Source organism: Garra rufa, chromosome 7 (genome assembly GCF_049309525.1).
Source record: "Garra rufa chromosome 7, GarRuf1.0, whole genome shotgun sequence".
Lineage (NCBI taxonomy): Eukaryota > Metazoa > Chordata > Actinopteri > Cypriniformes > Cyprinidae > Garra > Garra rufa.
This window is the reverse complement of record NC_133367.1, coordinates 44,158,360-44,172,583: the sequence shown is the minus strand read 5'-3', so window position 1 is coordinate 44,172,583 and position 14,224 is coordinate 44,158,360. Positions and strand designations below refer to the sequence as shown.

The 14,224-nt window shown below is 38.4% G+C and overlaps 1 protein-coding gene across 1 annotated transcript in view; it reads right to left on the bottom strand.

Moving 5' to 3' along the window:
- Positions 1–7,274: 7,274 nt before the first annotated feature.
- LOC141338651 (phospholipid-transporting ATPase IF-like) overlaps positions 7,275–14,224 on the bottom strand; it is a 103,831-nt gene continuing 96,881 nt past the window's right edge. Inside the window, exon 30 of the mRNA XM_073844252.1 lies at positions 7,275–7,924. Within this exon, the coding sequence (XP_073700353.1) occupies positions 7,843–7,924 (82 nt within the window). The 3' untranslated portion in view covers positions 7,275–7,842. The remainder of the gene's footprint in view (positions 7,925–14,224) is intronic.

The following is a 14,224-nucleotide window of genomic DNA, read 5'->3' as shown; positions in this document are numbered from 1 at the left end:
AACATACATATATGCATTTTAAGAAAGGAAAAAAAAAACAGTGTTGTTGACTGTCCCATACCTCTAAAAGAATAACGAAAACTCCTGTGTATTAAGCATTGCTTAATACATTTATGATATTTGTGGTGAATATGGTGCCTTGATGTTAGACTACTGAAGAAAACCTTTAGAATCTGAACACTTCTTAACCCTAATCATTAAAGTTTTTTTTCTATGCATCAATTGTAAGAAGTCTGGCGCAATAATTCAGTTTTCGATCAAGATTGATGGGTATAAACCCCACCAACCGGTAACATTGATCTCAAAGACTTTAGGACAGATGCTGCAGCTGTTCATACTCTATAAACTTTGAATATAAACTTTGGTGCTCTACCTATAATATGTAATACTACACACTACCAATCATCAGGATAAACACTGATGAGTGAGTGAGCAAATCCGACCGTGAGCGTGAAAGCTGGCGTAAGCAAAGTGTATGCAGTGTTGATACACTATGTTGCCAAAAGTATTCGCTCACCCATCCAAATAATCAGAATCAGGTGTTCCAATCACTTCCATGGCCAGAGGTGTATAAAATCAAGCACCTAGGCATGCAGACTGTTTTTTACAAACATTTATGAAAGAATGGGTCACTCTCAGAAGCTCAGTGAATTCCAGCGTGGAACTGTGATAGGATGCCATCTGTGCAACAAGTTCAGTCGGGAAATGTCCTCACTCCTAAATATTCCACAGTCAACTGTCAGCTGTATTATAAGAACGTGGAAGCGGTTGGGAATGACAGCAACTCAGCCACGAAGTGGTAGGCCACGTAAACTGACGGAGCGGGGTCAGTGGATGCCAACTTTCTGCAGAGTCAATCACTACAGACCTTCAAACTTCATGTGGCCTTCAGATTAGCTCAAGAACAGTGCGCAGAGAGCTTCATGGAATGGGTTTCTATGGCCGAGCAGCTGCATCCAAGCCATACATCACCAAGGGCAATGCAAAGTGTCGGATGCAGTGGTGTAAAGCACACCGCCACTGGACTCTAGAGCAGTGGAGACGTGTCCTCTGGAGCGGGGAATCACGCTTCTCCATCTGGCAATTGATGGACGAGTCTGGGTTTGGCAGTTGCGAGGAGAACGTACTTGTCTGACTGCATTGTGCCTAGTGTAAAGTTTGGTGAAGGGGGGATTATGGAGTGGGGTTGTTTTTCAGGAGCTGGGCTTGGCCCATTAGATCCAGTGAAAGGAACTCTGAATGCCTCAGCATACCAAGACATTTTGGACAATTCCATGCTCCCAACTTCTAGCATGACTGTGCACCAGTGCACAAAGCAAGGTCCATAAAGACATGGATGACAGAGTCTGGTGTGGATGAGCTTGACTGGCCTGCACAGAGTCCTGACACCTCAACACCTTTGGGATGAATTAGAGACTGCACTCCTAGACCTTGTGGACAGCCTTCCCATAAGAGTTGAAGCTGTTATAGCTGCAAAGGTTGGACCGACGTCATATTGGCTCCTCAGGATTAGGAATGGGATGTCACTTAAGTTCATCTGCGAGTCAAGGCAATATAGGGTGTTTTCACATCTGTGGTTCGGTTCATTTGGTCCGGACCACAGGCAACAAATGATGCATGCTGCCCTCCAAAGGCAAAGTGCAGTAACTACGCCAACACTGAAACTTAGAAGAATGGCTGTAAAGTTTTTACGCCAGCTAGACAAACATGTTGACGCTCTCGTTTCTCTGAAACGGGAAAAAATTGAACCAGGAGACTTTGCCACAAGACAAAACAGTTGTCACAAAGTCCATTTTAAGCCTTAACTCAATGTTGACCAAATGTGTAGTTACTGTGCTTTGCCTTTGGAGGGCAGCATTGTAGCATCTTACTGCCGCTTTGGGTCCTTTTCACACCACACTGATTGCTCTGGTCCGAATCAGTTGAAACGAACCAAAATGCAGTGATGTGACAACATCCACATCACTCGTTTGCCGGATTGTGCGATTGAACGTATTTTCTAAACTGCTAAACAATGAGAGGATTGCGGTGTTCTTGTGAGTTTTTGAAAGTTTGGACCTAATATGATCATCAGACCAAATTTATGAGGCTCCGGACCTCCTCACAACGCCAAGTTTGTCCGCGAGCTGTCATGGGGCTATGTTGCTAAAGCGCTAACTGTCAACAAATACTTGTCCTTATCCCATAATGAACAGCGCAGCGGACTACAGCAGCCGGATTAGTCCAAAAAGGTGCAGTACTTTTTGTGGTTGGGTCTGTTCGAGTTCGGTTCATGTTCTTACCACAAACGAACCGCTCCAGTGTTCGTTTGAAAGCGTACCGAGACCACCTCTTCAAGGAGGTCTCGGTATGCTTCTTTGGTCCGCTTTTGGTGCGCACTCGAGTGCGATTGCTACATTCACACCTGGCTAAACGAACCGCACCAAGAGGGAAAACTAACTCTAGTGCGATTCAATCGAAATAAAGGCAGGTGTGAAAACACCCATAGTGTACATGAGGCCCCCTGGTGCATTATCTTGTTCTTGCTCCAACTTCTCCTCAAATAAGGCCTTGGAGATGTTGCTCTCAGCAGCTTAACTTTCTCCAAGGTCACCTTCCACTTTAGTCCCTTAAGTTTTGGCTTCTTGAACTCATTAAATAATTTCATGCGTCCATTTCCAATTGACTGAAGGGTCTCTGTGAAGTGGTTTGGTGGACATTTTATATAAATGACAGTTCATAGTTAAGAGGACTTTTCGATGCATTACAACACATCTGTTGTACTCGGCCATGACACAAATTTTACTGTCCTTGAAAAGTCACTATCATGAGCCCATTAAACTGCACCAACTTTGGAACCAGTCACCCCTTCTTATAGTGTCTTTTCAATGCTTTACTCATCTGACCTAATGAGATGAGAGATTTCATGTTCATGATGGTACAGTATATGTTTTGGCACATGAAGCTTGTTTAAGATAAGTTAACCTAAGCTTATGTTGCAGACATGTTCTCTCCGTTTGCCTCCGGTAACGGGAGACGATTCGATGTCCTGAACTGCAGGAACCTGACACTGCTGCTTGAGGACAACAGTAATGTTCATGCTTCGATAAACACACACATATATCTACATAGTTTTTAGTTAAGTACTTTAGTAACATATAAATGACAATACAGCATTGATAACTGTTATTGCTTTAAAATCCATTAAATAGTTGAATAGTCTAGCAGCTGTAATGGAACACAGGATGTGCGCTTCATCTTCATGACCACCAGATGGCCCTAAATTGACCATGTAGAAAAGCTTCAAGTAATGAACCAAGGTATTACAGGTCTCATTTCTTCATTTTGCAATACTAAATGCTTAAGTTGTATATTCACTTAAGGAATAGTTTGAAACATATCAAATTGTGAATGGTCCCTAACATTTAGGTTTCTCCGCTAAACCTCAAATCTCATTCGAGTTATAAAATCACCCTTTTGATTGCTTTTACATTTATCCAGTTGATGTTTTCAAATAAATTAGATGATTTTGTAAAGGTCAGGAGTCGTTAATCACAATCAAGTGTCTGGGGTCATTAGCATCCTGCCATAATCGCTTTGACCAGATTCTTGACTAAAAGTTCAACATGAATATTATTACGAATGCATTTGCGTATTAATAGACGGCTCAGTCATTCTTCCACATATGAAAACTACAAGACCATTCTCTTGAAATAGAAACAGCTCGTCTGAATTATATATGAGCGCTAATGAACAGCCATTGATCATAATGAAGAAGGATGTCAGCATAACAATCCTTAAATAGATTTCACACCACAAGGCCTGCAGAGTAAATGAGAATCTCATGTAGAAATGCCACCCAGAGGAGATGCAGCGTTTTATTTCGCTGAACTGCCGTTATCTGTAATCCAGATGAAGTACGAGGTAAATCATGTCTTTAGATTTAAAGGGATAGTTCACTGAAAAATGATAAACACCCTCAAGCCATCCGAATACAATCAGAGTTACATTATAAAGCTTAAAAGAGCCAAGACTTTTTTAATCGCAGTGAATGGCCGTTGAGATTTTGAAGTCCAATAAAGTGTATCCATCTATCATAAAAAGTGCTTCACTCGTTTCTGGTGGGTTAATAAAGGCCTTCTGTACGGAATCGATATGTTTTTGTAAGAAAAACATCCATATTTAAAACTTTATAAACTGTAATCTCTAGCTTCCGCTAAATGTCGTAGTGGCGTTCTAGTAAAAACATGGGATGTAGGCGTAGCCTAAGCTTCAGAAGTCTTTTAATAACCGACCGGAGCAACATGGAGTCACTTTTTATAATGGACAGATGAATTTTTTTATGTTTCAAAATCTCAACACCCATTCACTGTCATAAATAAAGCTTGGACATAAGTAAAACTCTGATTGCATTTGTTTGAAAGAAGAAAAGTCATATACACCTAGGATAATTGAGGGTGAATAATTGGAGTAATTTTCATTTCTGGGTGAACTATCCCTTCAAATCAAAGAGTACGGCAGGGTTGAGAGATTTCACACTATGTTTGAGAATCATGCATTCAATTTTCATAAATGTCTCTGGATCATGTTTTGTTGTTAAACCGGAGGCCAATTGGAGGGGGACGTGACCTACCTGTGTTGCACTTTTGTAGTTTTTGCTCTTTCTTCAGTATTTATGTCATGACTGGAGGATTGGTATTTTGAAGTGTGCAGGTGGACATACCTGTACCCAAATTACTGGCTGGTTTCTCCAGTGCACAAGGTGACTGAGGCTCAATTCCTGTTCCTAAAGTATGCAAGATTAGGATTGGTGCATCCCAAATCAACAGTGTTAATTTGTAACACCTAAATCGAATATACATATTGTCATGTTGACATTGTCCAAATACATATATGTAGGTAGGTGTGTATATATATATATATATATATATATATACACACACACACACACACACACACACACACACACACACACACACACACAGACACACAGACAAGCCCAAATTTATAATTTTTTTTTCTTTTTTTTTATTAGAAATGACACAGGCTTCTCCCAAATGATAGTAAGACGATGTACAAGAGGCCAAGGCCAAGTTCCTCTGAGATTTTTCACAGTGCGGAACGTCTCGCAGTTTTTAATAATATTTTGCACTGTAGCCACTGGAACTTCAAAACATTTTATTAACAATAGTGTGGACTATTTGGAATGGTATAGAACTTTGGATTTTCCCAAAGACTGTGACAGTTTGCAAAGGGTATGAATAATTTTGGACATGACACGTTTTGTTCAAATGTAAACAAAAGTGGAGAAATATTTTTTTCCACAATGATGCCTCTTGTACTTGAAGCCTGTGCCATTTCTGGCCAAACAAACCTTGCTGCTTGAATAAAAATAACTTTAAGTCAGAATTTGCCAGGGGTATGAATAATTTCAGGCTTGACTGTAAATATACATATACATGTATATATAATGAATGATTAGATGGTTCAGGGCCAGCTTAAAAGCTGGGGAAGGGAATACACTCAATATCTAGGGGTGTTTGGACACTTTGTGGGGAAAATCAATGGTACGCCATTTGGTTTAAGCCTACACTTATTTCCATCACCATCTATAAACTTCTTCAGTAGCTGCGGTCATCGTATCAGTATTATATTGTCCAAGTTATGTTATGGTAAAAATAGCAACAGAGTGCAACCAATTTACGCCATTCACATTTTTTAAATAACGTCAATATTGCATGTGTTTTATACTACATATTTTAGTAAGAGACATCATTTACATTATATTAATCCATATAAGCCTTTAAGATCTTGTAATGAGAAGTGACTTTCCAATCAATTTCTGATTAAATTAGCAGTTTTTAACTGGCCTTGAACCATCTAATCATTCTTATATATATATATATATATATATATATATATATATATATATATATGCGCAACACCCAGGCTTCCCTTTAAGAAAGCGCTACTAGTTAGTTCAGACTTGAGATTTCTGACTCAAGTTTCTACAATTTTTGGGGTTTGATTTGTGAGGTTTCCTCTGACATGAAAGTCAGAAAGGTTCTTGTTTATCTAAGTAAATGGTTCTTTATTCGCTGTCCCCTGTTGTTATTTTGTACTGTGATGTCATTGTTTGGAGGATAAAGATGAGTTTGTTGGCCCCATTTTCCTGGACGTCCACCGTCTGAAATGCTTGGCTGATTATCCGGGTTAACTGCTAAATGACTGTGGCTTGGAGAGAATCTCCCACTAAACATATTTGCAAGTATTTGCATTTCAACAACACCAAACCACTGAAGTATAAAGAGAAAAACCGTGATCACTTCATGCTGTTTAAAGAGTAGTTGCAAACATTTGTGCTGCCAGAGCCACACTCATGAAAAACTGCTTAGCACAGTGATATCTCTTGAGTCTTACTCACTTTTGGCACTGGTTAATATTGTTCACAATTGCACTGGGAAAAAAATGGTGTGGGACTCAAATGTGGAATACTAATAATCATAAAACACTAGATTTTATAAAGGTATTTATTCTGTAAATAGAACTTTCATAAACATCAGCAATTAAACATATTCACTGTAAGGAGAGTACAATTAGAAGAACATATGTTTACACAAAAAAAGATGAAACCGCAACATGGATGATTGACATCACAGCTAGATCAGGTATTTCCAGTCTAGATTGAGTCTTATTGCTAATGTCTCTGAGTAACAAGCGGCTTACTGCGTTGCTATATAATTCAAGAAAACACATTATATAGCAAAACACTTGCGCCGATTGATTTCAACACAAGATTTGAAATGATCCGTAATGATCCGCGGTTTAGGAGTCATGAGAAGAGTGATATACAAATAAAAAAAAAACAAGATAGAAGTAGTACCAAAATAGAGTAATCCACAGTTCATAACGTAACCATACTCCATCCATAAAATCGGACTCCCAACTTCCACCCGGGTCACGGCACCAGATTTCATCCGACGCCTGTGAGGTCCCGGTCTTTGCAGCAAAAATAAAGAGAAATCCCGAGACTAGACTCCTCAAGTCGAGAGCATTTAGGCCCAGTTGACTTAGGCCTCTGTTACAGGGTTATTGAGACATATCGGCCCAAGTGCAGCATGCAGTCTGATATCATAAACTTCAATATAGTTGATCTAAGCAAGTTTAAAACGGTTGTCTCAATGCTCCGGCCTTGCAATAACCCATGGCCCGTGTAGGATGAATTTCATTTGATTAAATACACACACACGGACGAAAAATAATCAAACAGCTTGTGACGAGTGGTTAGCAACACAAGCAGAAAAACAAGGAACACAGCAACAATGATAAATTAACCGGTGACAGTGGTTAGAGATGACAACAGAAATAATATGCAGGCACATGACTGATGGAGGTTAAAGTGATTGATATGAGAGTTTCCTTCAAGAACTCTGTCGCGACATTCTTGCATCATGATAGTCTGTACGAACCACAACTCTCAACAAAAGGCTGGGTGTACAGGTAGGCATCTTAGGGTAGGAGGCTACAGGTTTGCGAGCTAGCGCGCTCACTTTTAATACCTTGAAAATCAGGCAATTAAAAGAAGGGAATTATGGCTTCAAACAGACCCCCTCGTTTTCCTCAGGAAAGACGGCGGCCCTTCGCATACAGTTCTGTGGGTTTGCTAGCAGCGGAAACTCAAGACACACAAATCCTTTGGTTTTTTTTGGAGGAGCCGCTTCCTGTCCCTTGCTGCTGACCACATATGATGTGAGCTTTTTTAAAGTGTGACAGTCTGGCTGGTGAGTGGATAAGGGCACGGGGACAGGGTCAAGGGCAGAAGTCTCCAGACTCTACGAGCTGGTCCATTTTTGGGCTGGTGCATTAACAATGAGAGACCTCCATTGGCGAGAGCGTCAGGATGCTCCGGTCGTTGGAGAAGAAGGTGTCCGAGTCACTCCAAGATCTGGAAGGATCAAGGAAATTGCGAAACAGTGAGGGGGACAGTTTGGAGACTTGTTCAATTCAAAGCTGCTCTACAGTCTATAGTTGCTCAGAGAGGGACGTTTATGACCGATGTGGGACCTGAATATTAGGGATGCACAACTGGGGCTTTCGCACGACATGGTTCTAGGACAAGGATGGGCAACTTCGGGTCCTGGAGGGCCACTGTCCTGTAGAGTTTAGGTCTAACAAGCTTCAATCAAGATACCTAGAAAGCTACAGGCAGGTGTGTTTGATTAGGATGACTGGAGCTAAACTCTGCAGGACAGTGGCCCTCCAGGACCGAAGTTGCCTGTCCCTGTTGTAGGAATATTTTCCATACTAGTGGAGTAAATATTTTTGCATGGCTTTTTATAAATGCTGGGAAGCTGGTGTTTTGTATGCGTTTGACCAATAATCGTACACTTACGTCACTTGCAGTACTGGTATTCTGAAGTAGGAGCTACTTTAGTTCCTCCAAACGGAGCTCCTAAAACTAATACGCTCCTAGTCCTGGAGGGCCACTGTCCTGTAGAGTTACGCTCCATCTCTAATCAAACACATCTGAACAAGCTAATCATCTACTTTAAGATCACTAGAAAGCTACAGGCAGGTGTGTTTGATTAGGATTGGAGCTGAACTCTTCAGGACAGTGGCCCTCCAGGACCGAAGTTGCCCATCCCTTTTGTAGGAACTAGCTAGCAGGGTGGTTCCCAGAGAACGGAAACACTGAAGCATCCAACAGTGACGTCTTTATTCGTGGCATTTACAAACGTCAACAACCGGTGAATGGAGGACACCATTATCTGAACTGTTTTTGTTGTGTCGTGGGTTTCGAGATAACGGAGATGGAATGTAAACACAAGTTACGATTGATAGAGCAAAAAGTTGGGCTAAGAAATGAAACTTTTTCTAATGAAAACCTGTAGCGTAAAATATCATCGAGACTAAGAAAAGAACACAAGACCTTCGAGGAGTCAATATTTTTGCATTACTTTTTTAAAACGCCGGGTAGTCAGTGTTTCGTATGCGTGTGGCCAATCATTGTACACTTACATCACTGCAGGTTCCTAAAGAAATGTTTTAGACCCTACTTTGAAGTAGGAGCTAATTTGGTTCCTCCAAACAGAGTTTCTAGAATTCAAACTGTTCTTAGTTACTGCGGTGTGAATGCGACAAAAAAGCAGGAACTTCCGCCAATAGTTCTAGGAACTACAACAAGGTTCCTCTGGTGCGAAAGCCCCAAATATATCAGTTTTTAGTGCTATTGGTTTGATTATTATCAACTATTTTCCTCAATTCAGACAGTGATGGTTCTAACAGTAATAAACACGTCAGTTTTTTTTGTCATTGATTAAAATATTATTCCATTCTGATTCTTTTAAAATGTGAAATATATTATGTAAAACAACTGTTATGCAAATCATTAAATTGTATTTTGACTATATCATTATATCGGCCACCTTGGTATCTAATTATTGGGATTATACAATTTGATAATTGGTTTCTAGGTCATTCCGGTTAACCAGTATATTTTTTAATGCACCCATAATATACAAATCTCAAATAAAATGTAACCTTGGACCACAAAACCAGTGATAAGGGTCAACTGTAATTGATCTGAAAATAGTTTGTTAGGATAGCAGAAGATTTGGCTAAGATACAACTATTTGAAAACTGGAATCTGAGGGTGCAAAAAATCTAAATATTGAGAAAAATGCCTGTAAAGTTGTCCAAATGAAGTTCTTAGCAATGCATATCACTAACCAAATTTAAGTTTTGATATATTTATGGTAGGAAACTTACAAAATGCACTCATGGAACAATATCTTTACTTAATATTCTAATGATTTTTGGTATATATATAAAAAAAAAAATCAACAGAATGTATTTTTGGCTATTGCTACAAATATACCCGTGCTACTTAAGACTGGTTTTGTGGTCCAGGGTCACAAATGGGTCCTTAATTGGGCATTTCACCCAAGAATGAAAATTGTCATCATTAACTCACCCTCATGTCTTTCCAAACCCATATTTATACATCTTCGAAACTAATAAAGAATTTTATTAAAAGTATTCAGTCCCTTAATTCAAAGTCCATTGCGCCAGAACATAAATGCTTCAAAAAGTTAATCAAGACATCGTATAAGTAGTAACTGATCAACGCAAATACATAAAGCACATCAAATATGGTAAACAAGCTTAAACGTGCTTTCTTGGCAAGTGAAAACCAACGAGGTTTGTTTTCATGGGTGGCACAAGCAGTTAAGCTCCAGTTTTATGAACTTTATGAAGCGTCAAAGTTTTGGCGAAACAGACTTTTAATGGAAGGAAGAAAAATCTATCTAGTTTGAACATCTTTATTTGTGTTTCAAAGATCTTCTTTTGGATTTTGAATGACATTAATAGCAAGGGTGAATAACTGAGGAGAGTTTCCATTTTTGGCTGAACTATACTTTTAGTGGTCCTTAATAACATCATCCTCCAGGAAGTGACCATATTGGTTTAATATTAGTTTAACTTAGGCTCTTGATTTCCACCCGGTTAGGTCCCATAATGTTCAATGTCTTGCGATTGTTATTAATTATTGGGGCTACCAGAGTATTCAGAAAGTCCTGTGTACGTTTTTAGATGTGCATCCCTTCTTACAAATCTCTCAACTATTGAACTCTTTGCGCGTGGATATCGGTAAGCAACAGTCAGAGTCACAGTCAATGGAGAAATGGATGAGTGAGTGTTAGTTCAAGATGGGTTAATGTGAAAGGTTAACAGACAAAAAAAAAATATATAAACACAACATCCTTCCACAGCCTTGACATTCACATAGACTACATTCTTATGAAAGTATTAACCTTTCCTTGGCCCTTAAAATGTTGAATATGGTACCTATATATGAAAAAGATCATTTACAGTATATAAGTAAATATACAAACTAATCCATAACATAAATCTATCGCTTGTAGAAAAATATGTGTATATAGGTTCACTATAAAATTTATATTATATTTGTAAATAGAGTGAAATTAAGCAGCCCTTGAGGATCGGAGCCGTTCCAAAGCTGTATTCCTCAAACGCCAGACCTGCTACTCTTGAACACCAGAGGGCATTGTCTTCATCCAATGGACTAAGCCCTCCGAAGCACAGCCATGTTATAAATACATCCATGCTATTATAAGATAAAGAATACATTGATAGCTACAGTAATGCGATTATCTTTGGATAGAAAAGTGGTTGAGGGCAAATGTAAATGTACCATCGTCATGTTCTGCAGATGAAGACAACCGTTTTAAGACCTTGAAGAGGTAAAATCAGAGTGTGTACTTGCATTTTTGTGATTAAATGTATGTATATGCGGCTTACTGGCTTCATACCATAGTAATCAATCTCCTATATTATCTAAAGCAGTGGTTCCCAACTGGTTTTTGCTTTAGGACCCAGATTTTGTTGTAGACATCAAATGTTTTGACCCAGTGTACCAAGTACACAAAAAATGTGCAAGGTCAAAGAAACATGAATAAATTGCTTGCTTTTGAGGATGAAGTCATGCTGGCATCTGACTAATGTGATGTTATTCTACCAAGCAACTAATGATTTTGTGCCAAACCAATGTAGAGTGTGATGCATAGGGGCCAAGCAGCGCAGGTTTTCTTGAGAAAAAGTTATGAAATTTGGCCCAGATAGAGGAGAATAATAACATAAACAGTTTGTAACATAAACATGCTTTAGGTAATACTAATAACTTTTGAACCGTAAAGCTTAGAGGAAAATTTCTCATGTTGAGTCAAATGCATACCCAAACTAAATTTGTACTGTTCAAGATTTTTTAATTACTCTCTCTCTCTCTCTCTCTCTCTCTCTCTCTATATATATATATATATATATATAAAAAAAAAAATCACGTTTTTAAACACGTAATGGGTTTTGCCAAAACTGGCTGAGATAATCTTCAGACCATGCTGGTAACAAATTATTAAAAGTTTTTTGAAAAGACCAACCCATTCTCAAATGAAGCGAGGACAAATTTAATGAAGATCTCGCCAAATTGGACGTGAGGCTATATTTACGCAATGTTTTAGCACATTCAAACCAAACTTGGTACATGTCATCACAAGCTTTACCTGAGGCTACATGCAGAGTTTTGGGACAGCGTCACCTACTAGTCAGGAAATATGAAAAATGGCTATATTAATCATCCGACAATTGAAAAATGCTGTTTTTTTTTTTATAAACACATTAGCACTTTGTCATGAAATTATGTATGCATCATCAGGACCATACTCTGAAGGTACTCAAAGTATCAGAACAGCGCCAACTTCTGGTCAAAATTTAATTTTTAATAAATTGCGAAAATTTTATAATGAAATTTTTGGATACCAATTAAGCCACATTGAGTCGAACCTGAAGTTCGCCATTTTGAATTTCTTTGAAAAGCCACTTTTTTTATTTTTTTTTTACTTCTCCTAAACTTTGGTCTTATTTCTTTTTACCAAAACTAACTTCGATCATCCTCAGATGATGTTGGGAAAAAGTTATTAAAAGCTTTTTGAAAAACCAAATGGTTCTCGAACAACGTTTGCATTAATTTGGCGAAAATCAAGTCAAATGGGACATGAGGCTATATCTCTGCAACGTTTTAGCATATTCAAACCAAACATAATAAATGTCATCATAAGCATCACCTAAAGCTACATGCAGAGTTTTGGCACAGTGCCACCTACTGGTCAGGAGATATGAAAAAATGGCTATTTTAGCTTATACGTTTTGAAAAGTTTGTCCAAAACTGGTTTCTTCTGATTCAGCATCTCATGCCAAATAGAATGATACTCAATATTCCCATATTGGCTGTATTTTTTTTCCCAAATGCATTAACGTATATATACAGACATTTACTCTGTCTATGTCATCAGGACCATACTCTGATGCTTTCGATACCAATTATGCCATATTCGGCAGTTTGCCAATTTGAATTTCTTTGAAAACCTACTTTTCTTTACTCCTCCTAACCTAATGGTCTGATTTTTGATGAATTTGATGAAGAGCACAACAAACTGTATGTGAAGCTATATTTACCCAACGTTTTAATATATTCAAACAAAACTTACTACATATTATCAGAAGCATTACCTGAGACTACATGCACAGGTTTTGCCACAGTGCCACCTACTGGTCAGGAGATATGAAAAATAGCTACTTTTGGAAGTAACTCCTGTAGAGTTTGTCCAAAAACTGGTTTCTTCTGATTCAGTGCCTCATGCCAAAAAGAATGAAACCCAATATTCTCATAATTGGCTGTATTTTAATTATGAACGCATTAGCGTATAGTCAAGAAACTCGGTATGTGTCATCAGGACCATACTCTGATGCTACTCTGGTCAAAATTTAATTTTAAATGAACTGTGAAAAATTCATAATTATTTCGATACCAATTATGCCATATTCAGCAGTTTGCCATTGCCGATTTCTTTGAAAACCTACTCCTCCGAAAATGATGGTCTGATTTTTGATGAATTTGATTAAGATCACAACAAACTGTGCGCGAGGATATCTCCAACATTTTAGCATATTCAAACAAAACTTGGTACATGTTATCAAAAGCATCACCTGAGGCTACATGCACAGGTTTTGCCACAGTACCACCTACTGGTCAGGAGATATGGAAAGTGGCTATTTTTGCACATAACTTCTAAAGAGTTTGTCCAAAAACTAGTTTCTTCTGATTCAGCGCCTCATGCCAAATACAATGATTCCCAATATTGGCAGTATTTTTTTACAAATGCATTAGCGTGTCTGTCATCGGGACCATACTTCAATGCTACTCAAAAAGTATCAGAACATCACCACCTTCTGGTCAAAATTTAATATTGAATGAATTGTGAAAATTTTTTAATTTTTCAATTTTTCAATACCAATTATGCCATATTCAACAGTTTGGCATTTTGAATTCCTTTGAAAACCTTTTTTTTTTTTTACTCCTCTTAAACTCATGGTCTGTTTTTTGACAAATTTGATGAAGATCACAACAAAATTAGGCTGTATTCGCCCAACGTTTTAGCATATTCCAACCAAACTTGGCATGCCATCATAAGCTTCCCCTGAGGCTACATGCACAGGTTTTACCACAGTGTCACCTACTGGTCAGGAGATATAAAAAAATAGCTATTTTTGCAAATAACTTCTGAAGAATTTGTCCAAAAACTGGTTTATTCTTATTCAGTGCCTCATGCCAAACAAAATGATGGCCAATATTCCCATATTGGCCATTTTGAATTTTGGCATTGAATGC